Source organism: Hylobates moloch, unplaced genomic scaffold, assembly GCF_009828535.3.
Source record: "Hylobates moloch isolate HMO894 unplaced genomic scaffold, HMol_V3 SCAFFOLD_1, whole genome shotgun sequence".
Taxonomy (NCBI): domain Eukaryota; kingdom Metazoa; phylum Chordata; class Mammalia; order Primates; family Hylobatidae; genus Hylobates; species Hylobates moloch.
In genome coordinates this window covers 11,494,261-11,512,609 of record NW_026652276.1, presented here as the reverse complement: position 1 = coordinate 11,512,609, position 18,349 = coordinate 11,494,261, and the positions used below count along the sequence as shown (strand labels likewise).

Below are 18,349 nucleotides of genomic sequence, written 5' to 3'. Positions count from 1 at the left end.
AGCCTGGGCAACAGAGCGAGACTCCGTCTCAGAAAACAACAACAACACAACAACAAAAACAAACAAAAAACCAAAGTGTAAATGAAGACAATTTGATAACATATTTGTCTATCAAATTGGCCAAGATAGAAAATAATAGCAATAATCTCAGACACTGTGAGTGGGAAGGTCAACAGGTCCAAATGTTCTGGGGGCTGATTTAGTCATCAGTGTCAAATGCCCTAAAATATGTGCTCCTTTGAATTTCCACTTCTAAGAATTTATTTCAAGGAAATAATCATGTGTTTAGAGAAAATATATAAAAAGTTCATGATACACTAGAGAGGAAATTAAATATACTTTCATTTTTTTCTTTTCCACCAGCTTCCCAAGTACCTCTAATCATTTACACAATGGGTAACAGATGAGCCGCCTATTGCAGGCAGTGTAGGATCAGAGCTTAGGTGAGGGTAGAGGGCAAATCTCGGTTCCATTCACAATAACAGGCTGGACTCTATGGCGAAAAAAAGAGGTATCAGTGTTCCCTCCATGTGCCCCCTTTTAACAGTCTCCTAATAAGTACCACGTGTCTGAGCTCTGAGAGAGACTCAGAGTTTAAATAGTTAAACTCCACCCTGCAGCTGCTGCCGGGAAGTTAACTCTAAGAGCTGCAGTCACCAAGAGCGAAGAATAAAGCAGCAAAGACAGAAACTCACCTGGACTTTGAGTTTGTCGTTCCTGCCCCTTTCCACGGGCTGGGACAGGGATCACTCCTGGAAGACTGGAAGAGTTACAGGGAGATGCCAGCAGGCAAAACAGGAAGTCTGTGCCTTGACAAACGCAGTAAGGGGCCGGGCTTCCGAGAAAAGAAAAGTGAAAGTTTTCGGAGTTTGCCAAGCCGGAAGCTGAAGGCAGGTCGGTGCCTGCAGCCTCTCTCCACCTCCTCATGGGCACTTGTAACGCTCCCAGAACGTCTTGGCAGTTGGGGTTTGGGGGAGGGCGTGTTGCCAGTTGGGATCAGCACAGAGAGAGGGATATGGGAGGAGGAGGCATAGGGGTCCAGCCCCAGCAGCAGTGGGAACTGGGAACTCAGCGTCCGAATGCTTCCCTACCCACATCTATTTTCCCGTGACTTATCCTCATTCTGTACATTTTAGGTTGATGAAAATGTTCTCAAATTGGATTGTAGTGATGTTTACGTAACTGAATAAATTCACTGGAATTTATCCAGTGTGTTATCAAACTCTAACAACACACAAAAAAACAAAGAGAATGTGCCAGAAATGCCTAGAATTTGTCAGGATAAGATTATTACGTGAAGAAATTGAAATGAAAGGGAACCTGCACATGAACTGGAATTGTGCAGAGGCAGGCAGACCTCCAGGCAGAAAAATGGCTGAGAGCTGGGCAGGTAGTTGGGAGCCGGGAGTCTGAGGCAGAACTGGGACCTGCTGATTCCAGAGCAGTAACTCAAGGGCTGGCAGGGACACCCCTTCTCATGCCCCTTTTAAAGATCCCTAATGTACATTGACATGTGGGGCCTATGAAAAATCCTAAACTATTGGCCAGGCACAGTGGCTCATGCCTATAATCCCAGCACTTTAGGAAGCCAAGATGGGAGGATTGCTTGAGCCTAGGAGTTTGAGACCAGCCTGGGCAACATAGTGAGACCCCATCTCTACAAAAATTTAAAAAATAAAAAATTAACTGAGTGTGGTGGCATGCACCTTGTAGTCCTAATTACTGAGGAGGCTGAGGCTGGAGACTTGCTTGAGCCCAGGAGTTCAAGGCCACAGTGAGCTATGATTGCACCACTGCACTATAGAAATCTGTGTAACTTTGGGCCAGGCTCGGTGGCTCACGCCTGTAATCCCAGCACTTTGGGAGGCTGAGGCGGGCGGATCACGAGGTCAGGAGTTTGAGACCATCCTGGCCAACGTGGTGAAACCCCATCTCTACTAAAAATACAAAAATTAGCCAGATGTGGTGGTGGGAACCTGTAATCCCAGCTACTTGGGAGGCTGAGGCAGAATTGCTTGAACCCAGGAGGTGGAGGTTGCAGTGAGCCGAGATTGCACCACTGCACTCCAGCCTGGGTGACAGAGCAAGACTCCATCTCAAAACAAAAAAATTCTCAAATGTATTTGACCCACAAGTTCCCCTACCGGGACATCCACAAACTCCTCAGATAAAAGATGGGAGACATGGATCTAAAGTTTAAGAAGCTTTGAAACCAAGGCTAACTGCACAACAGCGAGCCCTTCTATGCAGGCACAAACAGCATGTCCCACCCTAGTATGTACAGAATAGCAGACCCGGCCTTGCAGGTAAGGGCTGTGGGTGAAACAGAGGCATGGAAGCCACAGCCAGGAAAAACGCGATGCTAACAGCTGAGGAGAGGGTGCATTGATGCCTCAGCACGCAGTAACCTACAGTGCTGTGTTGCAGGGGATGGTGGTGGTAAAGGAATTAAGGTTATTTTATACAAAGGTCACATGTCACTTACCTGAAGCCCCTCCCCATCACCTGGAAAGCCCCTTCATGGGCATCTGAGGATCCTGGCAGCAAGAACTTCTTCCTTTAGATCTATTCAGAGATACACCAGGCAAATGCAAAACAAACAAACAAAAGTAAAGCAGGAGTGGGAAAATAAAGTCAGTGTCAAATCAGGCAAAAATTGTTACATGAAAAAAAGACAGCTGCGAATGAGGATGAAAGATGTTTATTCTAAGCCATATATGCTTGGCTGGGCACAGTGGCTCAGGCCTGTAGCTTAGCTAGCACTTTGGGAGGCTGAGGCAGGCAGATCACTTGAGGCCAGGAATTCAAGACCAGCCTTGCCAACATGGCAAAATCCCGTCTCTACTACAAACACAAAAAAATTAGCTGGGTGTGGTGGCACATGCCTGTAATCCGAGCTACTTGGGAGGCTGAGGCATGAGAATCGCTTGAATTCGGGAGCTGGAGGTTGCAGTGAGCTGAGCCTGCGCCACAGCAGTCCAGCCTGAGCAACAGAGTGAGATCCCGCCTCAAAAAAAAAAAAAAAAATGCACGCTTGAGAACATGGTAATAATGGGAAAACCTCACCTGTTAATTCACATGCTAGTGATTATGTACTGTGATAAATTATATATAATTCTTTTTAGCTCCATTTTATTGAGGTATAAAATTTATTCATTGTAATGTACATTTTACCAAATGTAATTACTACACCAGTCAAGACGTAGACCATTTCTAGGCTGGGAGAGTCACTTGTGCCTATAATCCCAGCATTCTGGGAGGTCAAGGCAGGAGGATCGCTTGAGCCCAGGTGTTTGAGACCAGCCTGGACAACAGAGCAAGACCTCATCTCTACGAAAATACATTTTTTGGAATTAATTGGGCATGTTGGCATACACCTGTGGTCCCCGCTATCAGGGAGACAGAAGTGGGAGAATTGCTTGAGCCCGGGAGGTCCAGTCTCTGGTGAGCAGTGACAGAGTGAGACCCTGTCTCAAAAAAAAAAAAAAAAAAAAAGATACAGACCATTTCTGTTACCCTAGAAAGTTCCCTGTGACCTTTGCAAATAATCCCCTCCTTAAGGCCAGCACCAGGCAACCACTGATCTGCTTTCTATCACCACAGATTAGTTTTGTGGGTATTAAAGTTTTTGTTTTTTTCAATGAAAGCACATGGAATGCACTTTTGGTGTATGGCTTTCTTTTCCTCATCGTCATGTTTTTGAGAGTCATCCCTGTTGTTGTGGGTCAGTAATTTATTCTTCTTTAGCAGGTATGCTGGCCACCAAGATCTTGCTCATCCTGTCTGATCAGCATGATGTCACCAATCAGTCTGACATTCTTTTTTTTTGAGACAGAGTCATGCTCTGTCACCAGGCTAGAGTGCTGTGGTGCCATCTTGGCTCATTGCAACCTCCGCCTCCCAGGTTCAAGTGATTCTCTTGCCTCAGCCTCCCGAGTAGCTGGGACTACAGGCACGCACCACCATACCTGGCTAATTTTTGTATTTTTAGTAGAGATGGGGTTTCACCATGTTGGCCAGGATGGTCTTGATCTCCTGATCTCGTGATCTGCCTGCCTTAGCCTCCCGAAGTGCTGGGGTTACAGGCATGAGCCACCGTGCCCAGCCCAGTCTGACATTTTATGGGATGTCCAGGTGATCCAGATATCTTTCAACTATATTATGACAAAGGGTAAGTGAGTCAATATAACCTGGACTGCCTACTTTCTTAACCTAGTCCCCTGGCTTTCCCATACATTCTGTGAGCTACCCAATATAGTTCTAAGAAATTGACTTTTTGCCTGAGTTAGCCAGAGTCGGTTTGGATTACTTTTACTCTCAAATCCTGACTGATAAAAATGTTGGGCACCAGAGGTTGAATTATAGGCAAGAGATATTCAAGGAAATATTATCAATCTGGGATTGGTTATCTGACATAATTGGACATAAAAACAGTGAACATCCCCATTAGCATTCAGAGTCAGGGATTTGGGAGTCGTGGGCAAATAGGGGTAAGTTGGCAAATTAAATTACAGCACTGGATTGTGATCAAGACGCTATATAATTCATTTCCCCAGTTCCAGGTGTCAGATTCTAGCATGCTTAGCAAAATGAAGAGAAATCTTCCAGGTAGAATGAAAGCATTGATTTACCTTTGGGGATTATGACCTACTTGGCCTAAATCTGGATGGGGGAACAGAGCCAGGAGGCAGGCTGGAGCCTTCTGACTCCACTGGTCACATGGCAGTAAAGGAAGACATTGGGAACCAGAGATGGTCTGATGGTCCTACATATGCCTGGCCCAGGAATCTCTTACCCAGGAGAGGTTCTGTAGTGAGCATAGGGAAAAACAAGACAGTGGGAAATAGAACTGAAATTCCAGGCTATCCTTACCTGGGCTAATCCATGGTGTTGCAAAGTAGGGCTTTCTAGTAGCAGCAGTACCCCTGAAGTACCAATCTTACCACCAGTCAGCTGAGGAACACCAATGGCCTTGTGCTTATAAGCAAAAGAAGCTGGCACATTTTCAAAAATGTCCAGTTCATTGGTGTCCTGGGTCTGCCTGCTGCCTAAGGGCAGAGAGAAGAGAGAGAGGGGATGCTGGAGCAGGCGGTATAGTCTGTACCAGGCCTTGTTGGAGCCCCATGGAGGCTGGGAGCAGAGGACAGCTGTGTCTAACAGAAGCCCAGCATACTATTCCTTCTGTTTTAAAGAGGGAGGGAGAGAGAGGGAGAGAGAGGGAGACAGAGGAGAGAGAGGACAGAGAGAGAGAGAGAGAGAGAGAGAAAAGAGACGGAGAGAGATACTGGAAAAGGTGTCCTCATCAGTGTTCTAGAGTTTGTCTCAACCAGATTGGTGTTTGTTCCTTTGGTAGAAAGAAAGCAGAAGTGTGGAAGGGGTAGAAATTTCTTGCACTCTATATTTTGCAAACTTATGTATGCAAATTTCCTTGCATATGTGTAATGAACCAGAAAAAGTAGGATTCAGGAGCACATGTTTTGCAAAAATACCGCTTTGCCTCTGGCTTTTCAATCCTCACTACTGTTCTGTCACTGGCCCTGGGTTCTACCCGTACCCTGGCTCTCATCAGCCCCCTGTCTTTGACCCATTTTTCTGCCTGGATTTCTAGTCCTGTGGTTTTATTTCTTATATTTGCCCTTTACTTCCATTTGTTTATTACTCGACTTTATGCTGATATAGTGTGTTTTTGTAAATTGTTTCAAATCCTTTACAGAATGAGGGCTGGATATAAATGAAAAATTGTGTGCAAACATAAATGTAATACAGCTATCCTCCTGTATCATATTGTCCTTGAAGGTCTAGATAATCTCAGCTCCAAACCCTTTCCCCATCCAATGAGAAGGATGTCACTCTCCTCAAGATTTCAATGAAATGGTTGAAGCTCATTTTTTTCCCAATCACCCCAGCCGCTGTTGTAAAGTGCCCACGTATTTGAGAAAACTTAGAATTGCATCTCACTTACCTGCCCAACCTCAGCACTTGCCTTTGGTTGGAGGAGTTGAGAGAGTTGTCTTTTACCTCTGTTGCTTTCATGGAGTGCTAAGAGCATCTCCCCCCCTTTATAATGCATGCTATTTCAGTTCTCTCTGGCCCCATGTCCAAACACTGGGCCTAACCCATCCAGCCCAGGCTCACTAAGGTGCATGGCCAGCCCTGGAGCCTGACTGAAGATTTGAAATGTCTGGTCTTCACTTGTCCTTCTCAGCCACCTCAGCAAGGGATAGGGACAAATACAGAGTTTACTTCCTCCTCATGATGCCACCTTACCTCAAAACAACTTTGATCTGCTTGAGTTGAATGACTTTTCCACCCTCTTTCCTTGGCAGGAACAAGTGACCCTGTCTTCCGTGGCCTCGTGGGGCTGGCTCTGCTCCTCCTCCCTTGACTGAGAGACGTCATGGAGATTGGGTGGAGGGAGGACTGTAGAGTTGGTGCACCCACGTCAGCTGGTTAGGCAATTTCACTTTTCTTTTCCTCTTCGACTGAGCACCGAGGGGCAGTTGGCTGCTTCACCTCAGAGCTGCAGGAAGGGACGGGGCAGTGAAAATCGAATCGGGTGTGATCCTAGGCCAAGCTCATGGCCCAGCAGGGCCAGCAGGGGCAGATGGCAAGTGGAGACAGCAATCTCAACTTCAGGTGGGTCATCGTCTCCTTTCCCATCTGTCCTTCATCTCTGGTAGGGTTCCCATTCATACTTGTTATTTAATGTCTACCCAGCTTCACTCTACAGGTATACAATAGAATTAGGTTACAAATAAATAACGAGGCAATCAGATTTTTTAAATTGCAGGGATTGGCTGTTGGAGAAACTCAAGGATGCCGTGACTCACATCATCTTCCTATTCTCTTACATCTGCAAATGGCGGGACTGGAGCTGTTTGAACATCATGCCTCTTCTGAGGCTTTGCTGTAGGATTGGATGATTCCCCGTGACCTCTGAACCCTCTCTTCTCCCCCAGGCCTCCTTTATCCCCACTCCAAAAGACAACTCTGTCTAAAAAAGATCTTTTTAGAAGAATTAAAATCCAAATGCCTGTCTGTTGTCACACTTTCCAGGCTGTGTAGTGGGGACCGGTTCTGCTCTGAGCCCATCTATGTGGCTTTTAGCCCTAGAGTCAGTTCAGGATCTCTGAATACTTGGTAGGAGGAAGTGAAAGCAGATGAGACCCAACAAAAAAGGCAAGCAGGTAGAGAGTGAGTGCTGCTTCTGCTTTTTCTATTCTTTTTCTGGTATGTTTTACATATCTGGTCAGAGAAGCCTGGAAATCATCTTTAAAACATATAAGACAATGAGCCTGACCACCATGGAGAAGCCCTGTCTTTACTAAAAATTAGTAAATAATTTTGGGATTACAGGCGTGAGCCACTGCACCCAGCTAGACTTTTTTCTTAAGACAAACTTTCTTTTTGTTTTAAATTTTGGTTTCATTATAGTATTATAGCCAGAGCGTGTAACCTGTTCCATTTCTCTTCATTATTATTTATTGAAATTACTGCAAGGCCAAATACATGGTATGATCTTGTGTGTTTAACATAGAGTTATTAAAAAATCAATTTTGCCAATTTTTAAAACTTACATTTTGTGTATCTTTGTTCTTTTATTTTTATCTACTTGAAAAGCTAAGAATTGGAAGTAAGATGTTTTTTAACAGCCTTGAAAGATTTTCCCATACTAATCTTTAATCTTGCTTTTTAAATGTGAGTATTGAGAATTTTACCTTCTTTCTCATTTGTATTTGCTTAATGAAACTTATCCATCTTTTGACTGTTAACATTTTTAATGTTACTTTATCTCTGTTGTGTCTCTTGTAGTTAGATTCTATTTTGAACATTTATAATTTAAGCTGGTAACTTAATCTGTTTTAAATATCTTGTTGCTTATGGATTTTTTATTTTTATATTTTATGCCTCTTTATTTTCTATAAGAAAAAGAGCGTGTTTTTCTTTCTCATTATTTTGTAAAGTTTGTAGCCTCATTTTGACTCTATTTGTTATACTTGGGTAATTAATTCTTTAATGTGTATTTCTCTAACTGAGAGAATCAAATTTATAACTATATCATTTGAATTTTTATTTGAAATAAGTTATTTAACTCAACTTTTTACTTGTCCTCACTCAACTCAAAAAACTTTACCAAGATATTGCACCACTGCACTCCAGCCTCGGTGACAGAGCGAGATTCCGTCTCAAAACAAAACAAAACAAACTTTAAAGTAGAATCTAAAGTTGAAGATTGAAATTACTATAATTTTATTATATGCAGTATATATTCTCTTTTTTTAGAACAGTGCTTCTCAAATATTTGGATTCAGGATATTTTTATATTTTAAAAAATTATCGAGAACCCCAAAGAATTGGCTTTTGTTTATTGGGTTATAGCTGTTGCTATTTACCATATTAGAAATTAAAACTTTGAACACTTAAAATATGTATTTATTCATTTAGAAATAATAGTGGTGAATTTATTACCCGTGAATATAAGTGATGTGTTTTTATGAAAAATAATAAAACTTTTCAAAATAGAAATAAATTAGCCAGAGGATTAGCATTGCTTTACATTTTTATGCATCTTTTAAATATCAGTAGAAGGCAGCTAGACTCTCCTATCTGCTTCTGCATTCAATCCGTTGTGACATCACAGGCCATTTAGCCTCTGAAAAATTTCATTGTATATTCATGAGAGAATGAGAAAGAAAAAGGGAAAATAATATGTTATTATGAGAAGAGTTTTACTTGGTGACACCTGAAAGGGTCTTGCACAATCCTAGGGGTTCTCTAAACCCCACTTTGAGAATTACTGTTCTAAGATAATTTATACATTTGAGACATCAGTATTTTAACTGGTTTTAGTGATGCTTCCAGTTCCTTTACAATAAGGCTTTACTGATACTGATTTCTTGATTCTGTTATTGTGGTACATCATCAAATAATTCGTCCCACACAGCGTCAGTAAAAATGTAGTAGGATGCTCTATAGGAACACACAATTCCCAAATCTCAATGGGTCACCAGGCCTCTGCACAGAGGACCCTCATCCTGGACTCAGTCTCTGGCTGAGGAGCAGCCACCCCATCTGAAATGACAGTCACTGTGGTAGAGGAACAGAGAGCATGCCCAACCAGGTGCTGCCTCTGAGCTCTTCTGCCAGAGTGATACCCATTGCTCCAAGGGAGGTACAATCTTACCTTGGCCCAGAAGAAAAGAACATTGAAAAATGTGTGACCAACACAGAAGGTGCATGAGCAAAATATTTTTTGAGTCCTTGTCTATCTAAATATTGATTCTGCCCTCATACATGAATCATTGAATAATGTATACATTTTTCCATTTCAATTTTTGGACCCATTCTCAAGAATTGGATGGGTATACACTTGTTTTTTTTTTTAGCAGTTTCCTCTTACCTCTAGGTTTATAGGCTTGCATCATTGTTTTAGACATTTAGGGTTTCAAATTTACTTATTTTTCCCTTTAGGGCTTTTCCCCATATGTTCTGGGAAATTCTGCCTCCTTTATCTTATAACAATTTTAGTTCACTTTTTAAAAATTTCACAATCATTTTGAATTTCCAAGGTCTGTTTTATTTTCTGGTTGTTTCTTTTCTGCATGGAATTTTTGATACAATATATTCTCTTTCCGTATGATAATATTTGTTGTTTAGAAATTCTTTTTTTGTTCCCTGAAACATCTCTATTTCTGCTAGGGTAATTTTTTGCCTTTTGCTTATCTTGGTTTTACTCCTTAATGTTGTAGGTTTCCACAAATGCTGTGGTCTGTTGTAGTCTGTTCATGCTTACCAGCAAGATGCTGAAAAGCAAACTTGAAACTCCATTTAATGAGATGGGCTGGCAAACTTGTGGGCTTCACTGAGCAAATACCAAATCCCTGAGGGTAAAGCCCTTTTCTCTGAGTCATTTATATTTTTCTTAAGAAGAAACCTCCAGTCTTCTGCCTGACTGTGGGTGTTCTGTGTCGTAGAGCAAACTGTTTTTAATTTTGCCTTTGGAACGATCTCTCGATTTTCATCTCTGCATCTCCTTCTCAACCACCACTGCATCTCTGGGAGGCTGCAGGACACGCTGGATCCTTTTCTGACCTCAGGAAGCATCGTCCACCTTCAATAGCAATGAGTACCCCTCTGACCACTTTCTCTCTTTCATACTTAGGTTAAAATTTCTTATCTAATTCCTTTCTCTTCATCATTGTGACTTTAATTCCTTTACTGTCATTTTAGGAGATATTCTAGTGAGAGAGGAGAAAAACAGTTGTCATTAATCAACGATGTTAAACCAGAAGTCTTTTTCTTTTTTAAAAGAATTCAGTGGATAAATGGTGCATGTTTGGAGAATGGGAAATCTTAGTGATCCTCTATTCTATCCTGATGCATATTTAAGGAATGGAAAGTCCTAATGACCATTTCCTGGTGGGATAAAAAAAATCCTGGAAGTCTTCGTACCGTTTAGAAATACAGATAAACTTGTTAAGGCCTATTAACAAGGGGAACAATTTAGCAAGTAAGAATCAGAACTACAAACTTTTGTGATTAAAAATTAGTTTCCCAAGCACAGCCTTGACGTCTGAAATCCAGAGGTCTCCAAGTTTAGACAGATCAATGTGTCCTAGTTTTGCATATTCACACAAATCTCCATGTTGGACCAGAGAAAGAGTGATTTTCTTGTGACTGTTTTTTTTTTTGTTGTTTTTGTTTTTTTGAGACAGAGTCTCTCTCTGTTGCTCAGGCTGGAGTGCAGTGGCGCAATCTCAGCTCACTGCAAGCTCCGCCTCCTGGGTTCACGCCATTCTCCTGTCTCAGCCTCTCTAGCAGCTGGGACTACAGGCGCCTGCCACCACGCCCGGCTAATTTTTTGTATTTTTAGTAGAGACAGGGTTTCACCGTGTTAGCCAGGATGGTCTCGATCTCCTGACCTTGTGATCCCCCTGCTTCGGCCTCCCAAAGTGCTGGGATTACAGGCGTGAGCCACTGCGCCCGGCCTTCTTGTGACTATTCTTAATCAAACCTTACCAGATGAGAGTCTTTGAACCAATTTTATGTGCAGAATGCCACCCTCCCTCTGCAGTTACAGATGGAGGAGGTACATCTCCTTTATGTCTCCTGAGATTTCCTCTCTTTGTTGTTAACTAAGAAGATTTGCAGTTCAGTGTTAGGTTCTGTAATATCTCAGCCAGATTTTTATTTCTTTCTCTGTAAGTTAAAGTTCTCCAGAGCAACAGAACCAACAGGATGTGTATATACAGAGAAAGAGATTTGTTATAAGGAATTGGTTCTTGCAATTACGAAGGCTGCCAAGTCCATAATCTGTAGTGTGGGCCTGCTGGTTGGAGACCCGGGAGAGCTGATGGTGCAGCTCCAGTCTGAATGCAGTCTACTAGAAGATTCTTTCTTTCTTGGGGACACTAGTCTTTTGGTTCTATTCAGGCTTTCAATTGGTTGGGCAAGCCCTACCCACATTATGGAAGGCAATCTGCCCTACTCCAAATTCACCAATTTAAATGTTAATCTTATCCAAAAACACCCTCCAAGTTGGCATATAAAATTAATTACCACAGTATCATGTCAATTCCTATAAAGATGTTGATATCTTTTAACTGCATATTTTCCCTAGAGAGTTCAGGTGAAGGTCTCTTTATAATAGTTTGATTGGAACAGGGTGAGCCTTTTTACTTCTGTGTACAGATCTTTCTTAAGTTCGCTGTTTTCATCCTTTCCACCTTGATTTTTCCCAAAATAAATAAATTCCATTCATTCTGATCTCCCCATAAGAATGCCTATTTTACACATGTTGGCTCTCCGTTGGCCATCCTTCATGTCTAAAATCTTCTAGCCACCACAAACCTCTTGGAAACTCAATGTCTACTTCCACGTTGTATCTTTGTTTCTTAGGATGGTCGCAGAGATCCAGAACGTAGAGGGTCAGAACCTGCAGGAGCAGGTTTGCCCTGAGCCCATTTTCAGGTTCTTCAGAGAACACAAGGTGGAGATTGCAAGTGCAATAACAAGGCCATTTCCTTTTCTTATGGGCCTCCGAGACCGCTCCTTCATCTCTGAGCAGATGTATGAAGTAAGTAAGAATTTCCAAATGATGGTAAACCAGGTCCATACTCAATTATGCCAGACTTCAAGATGCAATGAACAGGCTAAAGGGCCTCCTGTGAGTGGGGACCTTCACCATCCCGTAGGTTAGGAGGTGACAGGAGAAGCAGGCGTCACAGAAAACCTCCCTTCTTCTGTAGTAAATGTTGGGGGAGGGCCACAGTGAGGGAGGTGGGGCAGGAGAGAGAATGGGAATGTTGTATGGGTGCAGGTCATCCTAGGTACATGTATACAATCTACTAATGGTAGTCATAATTAAAATAAGTGAGCTAGGCAGCGTTTCATTCCAAAGCCTACTTATTTGAAACACTTGAAACTGAGATTTTTTGAAACTCACAGGGAAGTTGTGTCATGTTAGGTTACATTTGGAAGCGGATGCTTGCTACTGTCTCTCCAAATCGTTGTTTGATCTTTGGACATTTCTAGAGCCCTAGAATGCAAGTTAATGTTAGCAGTGGATGCCCTTAGGGATACTGAGGACAAGCCTTCTTGTCTTTGTGAATTTTCTGTGCCCTTTGGCCAGGCGTCACAGTAGGGGGCTGGTTGATTGGTTTCCTGGAGCTCATCAGGCCAGGCCAATCCTAGTAGTGGTTATTGTCCACACAACAGAACAGCCTTGTTAAGGCCACTCCTGAAATAACCTGACCAGGCTCTAAAGCCACACACAACATTCAACTTTGAACCCACATTTATTATTTAAAATTACTCTCTCCCCTTAAGTGTACAACAATGTCAGAGAGTCAGGTTCAAAAAATTAGAGTGTATTTTTTATGGTGGAGGACATTTAAGAAGTCATCCAAATATATGCAAAATTCTAACATTTCACAAGAGAATAGATGTTCTATCTACAACCTGAGAGTCTTTTGTAACCCATAGATCTCTAGCTACATAATTCTCCATTTAATATTTTTAAGCATTTTCAAGAAGCTTTTAGAAACCTGGTCCCAGTGACAAGAGTGATGTATTGTGTACTCAGTGAACTGGAGAAGACATTTGGCTGGTCACATCTGGAAGCAGTGTTCAGCAGGATTAACCTGATGGCCTATCCTGATTTAAACGAGATTTATAGAAGCTTCCAAAATGGTAACTATAGCTCTCAGCAGCTTTGGGGGATTCAAGCCCATTTCATTCATTGATTCATTCATTCACTCTTCATTCATATTTGACAAATGTTTGACTGAGTGACTATTACATGCCAAGCCCGGGGGAATATAATGATGAAAAAACACACATGTCCCATGTCCTTATGGAGTTTACATATAGTGGGAGTGACAGACGTTAACCAAGTAATCCTGCAAATGGTTGCTCAGCCAGGACTTGATTTTGATGCTGTAAAACATGGGGTTGAAGTCTCCATTTTTTTGAAGGAAGACATGAGTGATGCCTTTTCATAGGAAAGGAGGAAGGCTTCTCTGATATTTGCAGATATGTTCAAAGATAAAACAATTTTCTTTGTGTTAGAAAATTTATCATTCAGTGCAGTCCTGTGTCAACTTGTTTCTCCAAATGAAGACTCGAGAAGTCACGAAGAGAGCCTAGCACATACTGGTACACTGAGGAGGAGCTGCATGTGAAAGCTATGAAGACAGAAAAGGGGGTTGGTGGGGGCCTTTCCAAACCACGTGGTTGAATTGCAGAGTGTGGGAGGGAGGGTTTCGGAGCTGATTCCGGAGAAAGAAGTTGAAGTGGATTCTAGAGGGCTTGACACCCTGTGCTAAGGAATCTGGAGTTTAGTTTTTGGAAAATAAAGAAGCAATAAAGGGCATTTAAACAGGGGAAAAGTAAAAGAAGTCAGTATGAAAAATGGGATATGTTGATTTGTGAATACTATACCTTGATTCAAAAAAGAGGTATCTAGTTTTCATATTATGATACATCCAAGTCAGAGAAAGGTCTAGAGGAAATCAAATACTGTACATGCCTCCTTTGGTGTCCACGAGGGATTGGTTTCAGGAATACCCACCACCCTCAGTCCTGGAGGCTTAAGTCCCTTATATAAAATGGCATCGTATTTGTGAATAACCTATGCACATGCACCAGTATACTTTAAATCATCTCTAGATTACAATACCTAATACAATGTAAATGCTATGTAAATAGTCGTTAAATTGTATTTTTCATTTGATTATTTTAAATTTTTTTATTGTTATTTTATTTATTTATTTATTGAGACAGACTTCACTCTGTCACCCAGGCTGGAGTGTGATCTTGGCTACTGCAACCTCCACCTCCTTGGTTCAAGTGATTTTCCTGCCTCAGCCACCTGATTATCTGGGATTACAGTCACCCACCACCACACCCGGCTAATTTTTTTGTATTTTTGGTAGAGACGGGGTTTTGCCATGTTGGCCAGGCTGGTCTTGAACCCCTGACCTGAGGTGATCTGCCTGCCTTGGCTTCCCCAAATGCTGGGATTATAGACATGAGCCACCATGCCTGGCCTGTTATTATTTTTAAATTTTGTCCCATATTTTTAATCTGAGGTTGGGTGAATCCACGGATCCCAAGCCAACTGTACCTAGGCACAAATTTTGAGTCAATATTTGTATTTTAACCAGGGTGTTCCAGGCTGTGGCAATGAAGGGAATGATGTTACTTCTACTGCCCACATCTCAGGGGCTCTGATTCTGTTTGTGGACTGTGGGGATCCTCCTGGCCCCAGCATCCACATCTCATATGTTAGTATCTGGCGCTTCCTGTGTTTGGGTGACAGGCACCTGAGGCTCACCACTGCCCACTGCCTCAGACTATGAGTAGAAATGTGAACAATTGGCAGAAGTAGAATGAATTGTAAAAAGATTGAAAAAAGAAAAAATAAACCTCTACTTATAACTACACAACATCCACAAAAAATAATTCAAGTTGGATCACAAATCTAGAATTTAAGACTACAAGTATAAAGCTGCCAAAAGAAAACATAAGACAGTGTGTTTGCAAACTGTGAGTAGGCAGTAATTTGCTATACAGGACACAAAGAAACATGGATCATAAAAGAAAAACTTGGTAAATTAGATGTCACCAAATTAAAAACTATGCATCCAAAGTCACCATTAAGAAAAGGAAAAAACAAGCCGTAGACTGGGAGAAAATATTTGCAATACACGTATCTAACAAAGGATTGTACTCACAAAATATGAAGAACTCCTATAAATGAATAATAAAAGGACACATCACCAATTCAAAAAATGGACAAACGATTTGAACAGACATTTCAGGACCGGAGATATAAAATGTCCAGCAAGAATATAAAGTGTATGACATTATTAATCATGAGGGAAATGCAAATTAAAGTCATAGTGAGATATCATTCACTCACTAGAATGGCTAAATTTAAAAAGACTGACAATACCAAGTGCTGATGAGAATATGGAACAATTGGACCTCCCATCCCTTGCTGGTAGGAATGTAAAATGATAACGACCACTTTGGGAAAGTGCCTGGCAATTTCCTATAAAGTTAAATCTAACCTATGATCTTGGCAGTTTCACTCCTAGGTATTTACATGAGAGAAATGAAAATACGTTCATCCAAAGATTTGTATAAGGATGTTTATGGCAGCCTTATTCATAATAACTAAAATCTGGAACCAGCCCAAGTGCTCATCAACAGGAGGGTAGATAAACTATGACTAATTTGTAGAGTATAATACTATTCAACAACAAAAAGAATGAACTGTTATCACATAGAGCAACATGGATAAATCTCAAAAACATTATGTTGAGCAAAATAAGCAAGTTGTAAGAGTACATACTGCATGATCTTATTTATATAACTACAAGTACAGACAATACAGACAAGTACAGTGCCAGAAAGGAAGGAGCCATTGCTGGTGATAGGAACCAGAAGAGTGGTGTCTGAAGCACAAAGCAATTTTCTGGGATGGTGGAAGTGTTCTGAATCTTGACTGGGATGTTGGTTTCACAATGATTTACACTTAAGATATGTGCATCTCAATGAAAGAAAGGGGAACAAGGCTCTGTTGGACCTCGGGGACGGGAGATCCTGGGGCTTGGACATCAAGTTCATCTTGAGCACACTGAGGTCTCTCCTCTGGTCACTGTCTGAGTTTGGTGATTTTCACATTGTTTTCCTCAGTATGCCATGAACACTCACCTCTCCAAATGAATAATGTAAGCGAGTTAGAAGATAGACCCAGATTACTACCATATGGTAAACAAGGTAACTATCATTTAGCTGATCAATGCCCTTATTAAAGTTTTGCTTCCTTGTCTTCATAGAGGCAAATCTTGTATTTCTCTCCTATCTTAGACCTTTGTTATCTTCCAGTCCTCCTCCCCTCACACAGCCATGTACCTGCCCTTATCTGCCAACAGGTGTGAGAGAACCAATGAAAAAGGAGATCCGATCTCTTGAATAAATGGAGTCTCCATTGGTGGAGAATATAAAAAGAGAAAATGGGAAAGGTAGACAGAGAATAATACAGGACAAATTACATGAATGGATTCCATCTTCTAAAGGAACATAAAAATCCTACCCTCTGAGGTTGAGATAAGGGGATTATTTTTAATTAATTTCATAGAACTATTAAGAGAAACTCAGAAATAACCTAAGCCATATCAGATTCAGGTGAGAGATGTTCCTTACGGAGTTGACCAGTTAGGGATCCCTAGTACTGTGGTCACAGTCCAAGAGGGGGGTTTTGGATATGGAGAGAGAGTAGAGCGTGAAAGATAGAATTGCGCAGGGAGACAAAACTGATATAGTGTTGGCAGTTAGAAGATCAAAGTGAAATGGGAGAAACAGAAATGGAAAGAGAGGAAGTATAAGACACAGCAGAGAAAAGGTAAACCGAAACATCTGCCAAGGGTCAGAGGTAAAAATGGAGAGAGAAGTATATGGAAAAAGAAGGATGAGAGGAAAATAAATACCAAGAAATGGGGAAAGTGGAGAGGTACAGAGGCAACCATGTAGATAAAGAGTTAAGAAAAAAAGGGTGTAAAATCACTTGAGAGTGAAAAGTGGATAAAAGGGACAGAGAAACAGACGGGGACAGTGTAGGTTTGAGGTAAGAGCCTGGATATCAGTAACTTTACAAGGGTTGGCTCCATTAACCGTAAGTTTTCAGAATGAACTGTTCCCACATCAAAGTGGCACTTGCATCATACTCGGATTTCAATAGGTCTCTCCCAGAATAGTCCAATGATTCCCAAGCACAAATCTCCACTCTAACTTATCTTTAGAGTACCTTTATTCATGGGCCCGAGGACCTTTACTCAAGGGTCAGATAGACATCTACACTTGAATTTTTTCAAGAACCTTAAACTTGGTACTTTGAGAACTGAAAGCAACATCTTCATTGCTCAAGTTAGATCTAACTCCTCTGCAGGACTCTTTCTCTCAGAAATGGATCACTATTATCCCATGGTTTTTCAAGTTGGAAACCTAGTCAAGTCATCATGGATGACTCCTCCCTTGCCCTCAAATACATGCCAGTTATGCAGCCAACGTAATCATTTCATCTTCAGGTTGCCCCTGGCCTGTCCATCTTTGCATCACCAAGACCAGGTCTCTGGTCCAGATCTCCATCACTCTCATGATTCTCAGGGCAACATCCTTTGCTCATCTCCTCCCTCTAGTCTTGCTTCCATCAAATGTGTTATTTGCACTTCAACTAGATGGGATATTTTAAAATGCACATCAGATTGTATCGTTTTCCTACTTACCTCCTTAATACACTAAGGATTAAATAAATGGGCTTTTAAGTAGCATCCAAAGGCATCACAATGAGCCACCTGCTTACTTCTCCAGTTTAATCACCTGCCTCCTGAAATATTACTTCAAGGTAGAATAAAATTTCCCCCAATAATTTCAATTGTTAAATCTCTCTTTCAAACTGAGCCTTTCCCTGTGTTTTCTCTATGCTGCCTTATTTAGAATTGTTTTCCTGTCCCACTATCCTCCATTTACCCTTCTCCAATCCAGCTAAATCCTACTTAGAATATACGATCAAAGGGAGGTCTTTCTTTAGAGAAAGCTAGAAAGGCACAATTGGGAGACCAAGGATGGGAGAGAAAGAGCAGTATCAGAGAAAGCAAGAGAAAAATTTGCAGGAGCAGAGAAGAGAGAAATGCATCTAGGAAAGAGAGGCTCCAAGAAACATCTGCAGAAAGAAACAGAGGCAGAGATTGAGGAAATGTACAGAAACAGATGGAAAGACATGGGTGAGAAAATGGGAAAGAGAACAAGGTATAAGGAAAGGAAGATTCCTCCACAATGGATG

At 41.5% G+C, this 18,349-nt stretch overlaps 2 protein-coding genes across 7 annotated transcripts in view; one reads left to right on the top strand and one right to left on the bottom strand.

Moving 5' to 3' along the window:
- The window catches only part of SP110 (SP110 nuclear body protein), a 50,795-nt gene extending 49,566 nt beyond the window's left edge, over positions 1-1,229 (bottom strand). Inside the window, exon 1 of the mRNA XM_058437642.1 lies at positions 696-1,229. The gene's annotated coding sequence lies outside the window, so the exon portion shown is untranslated. The remainder of the gene's footprint in view (positions 1-695) is intronic.
- LOC116810105 (nuclear body protein SP140) overlaps positions 853-18,349 on the top strand; it is a 76,645-nt gene continuing 59,148 nt past the window's right edge. Inside the window, exons 1-5 of one of the 6 annotated variants that reach the window (XM_032753973.2) lie at positions 853-935; positions 6,488-6,636; positions 11,899-12,076; positions 13,023-13,191; positions 16,204-16,287. In XM_032753973.2, coding sequence (XP_032609864.1) covers positions 6,578-6,636; positions 11,899-12,076; positions 13,023-13,191; positions 16,204-16,287 — 490 coding nt within the window. In that variant the 5' untranslated portion in view covers positions 853-935; positions 6,488-6,577. The other 5 variants (XM_032753983.2, XM_032753982.2, XM_032753975.2 and 2 more) reach the window with 5 other exon arrangements.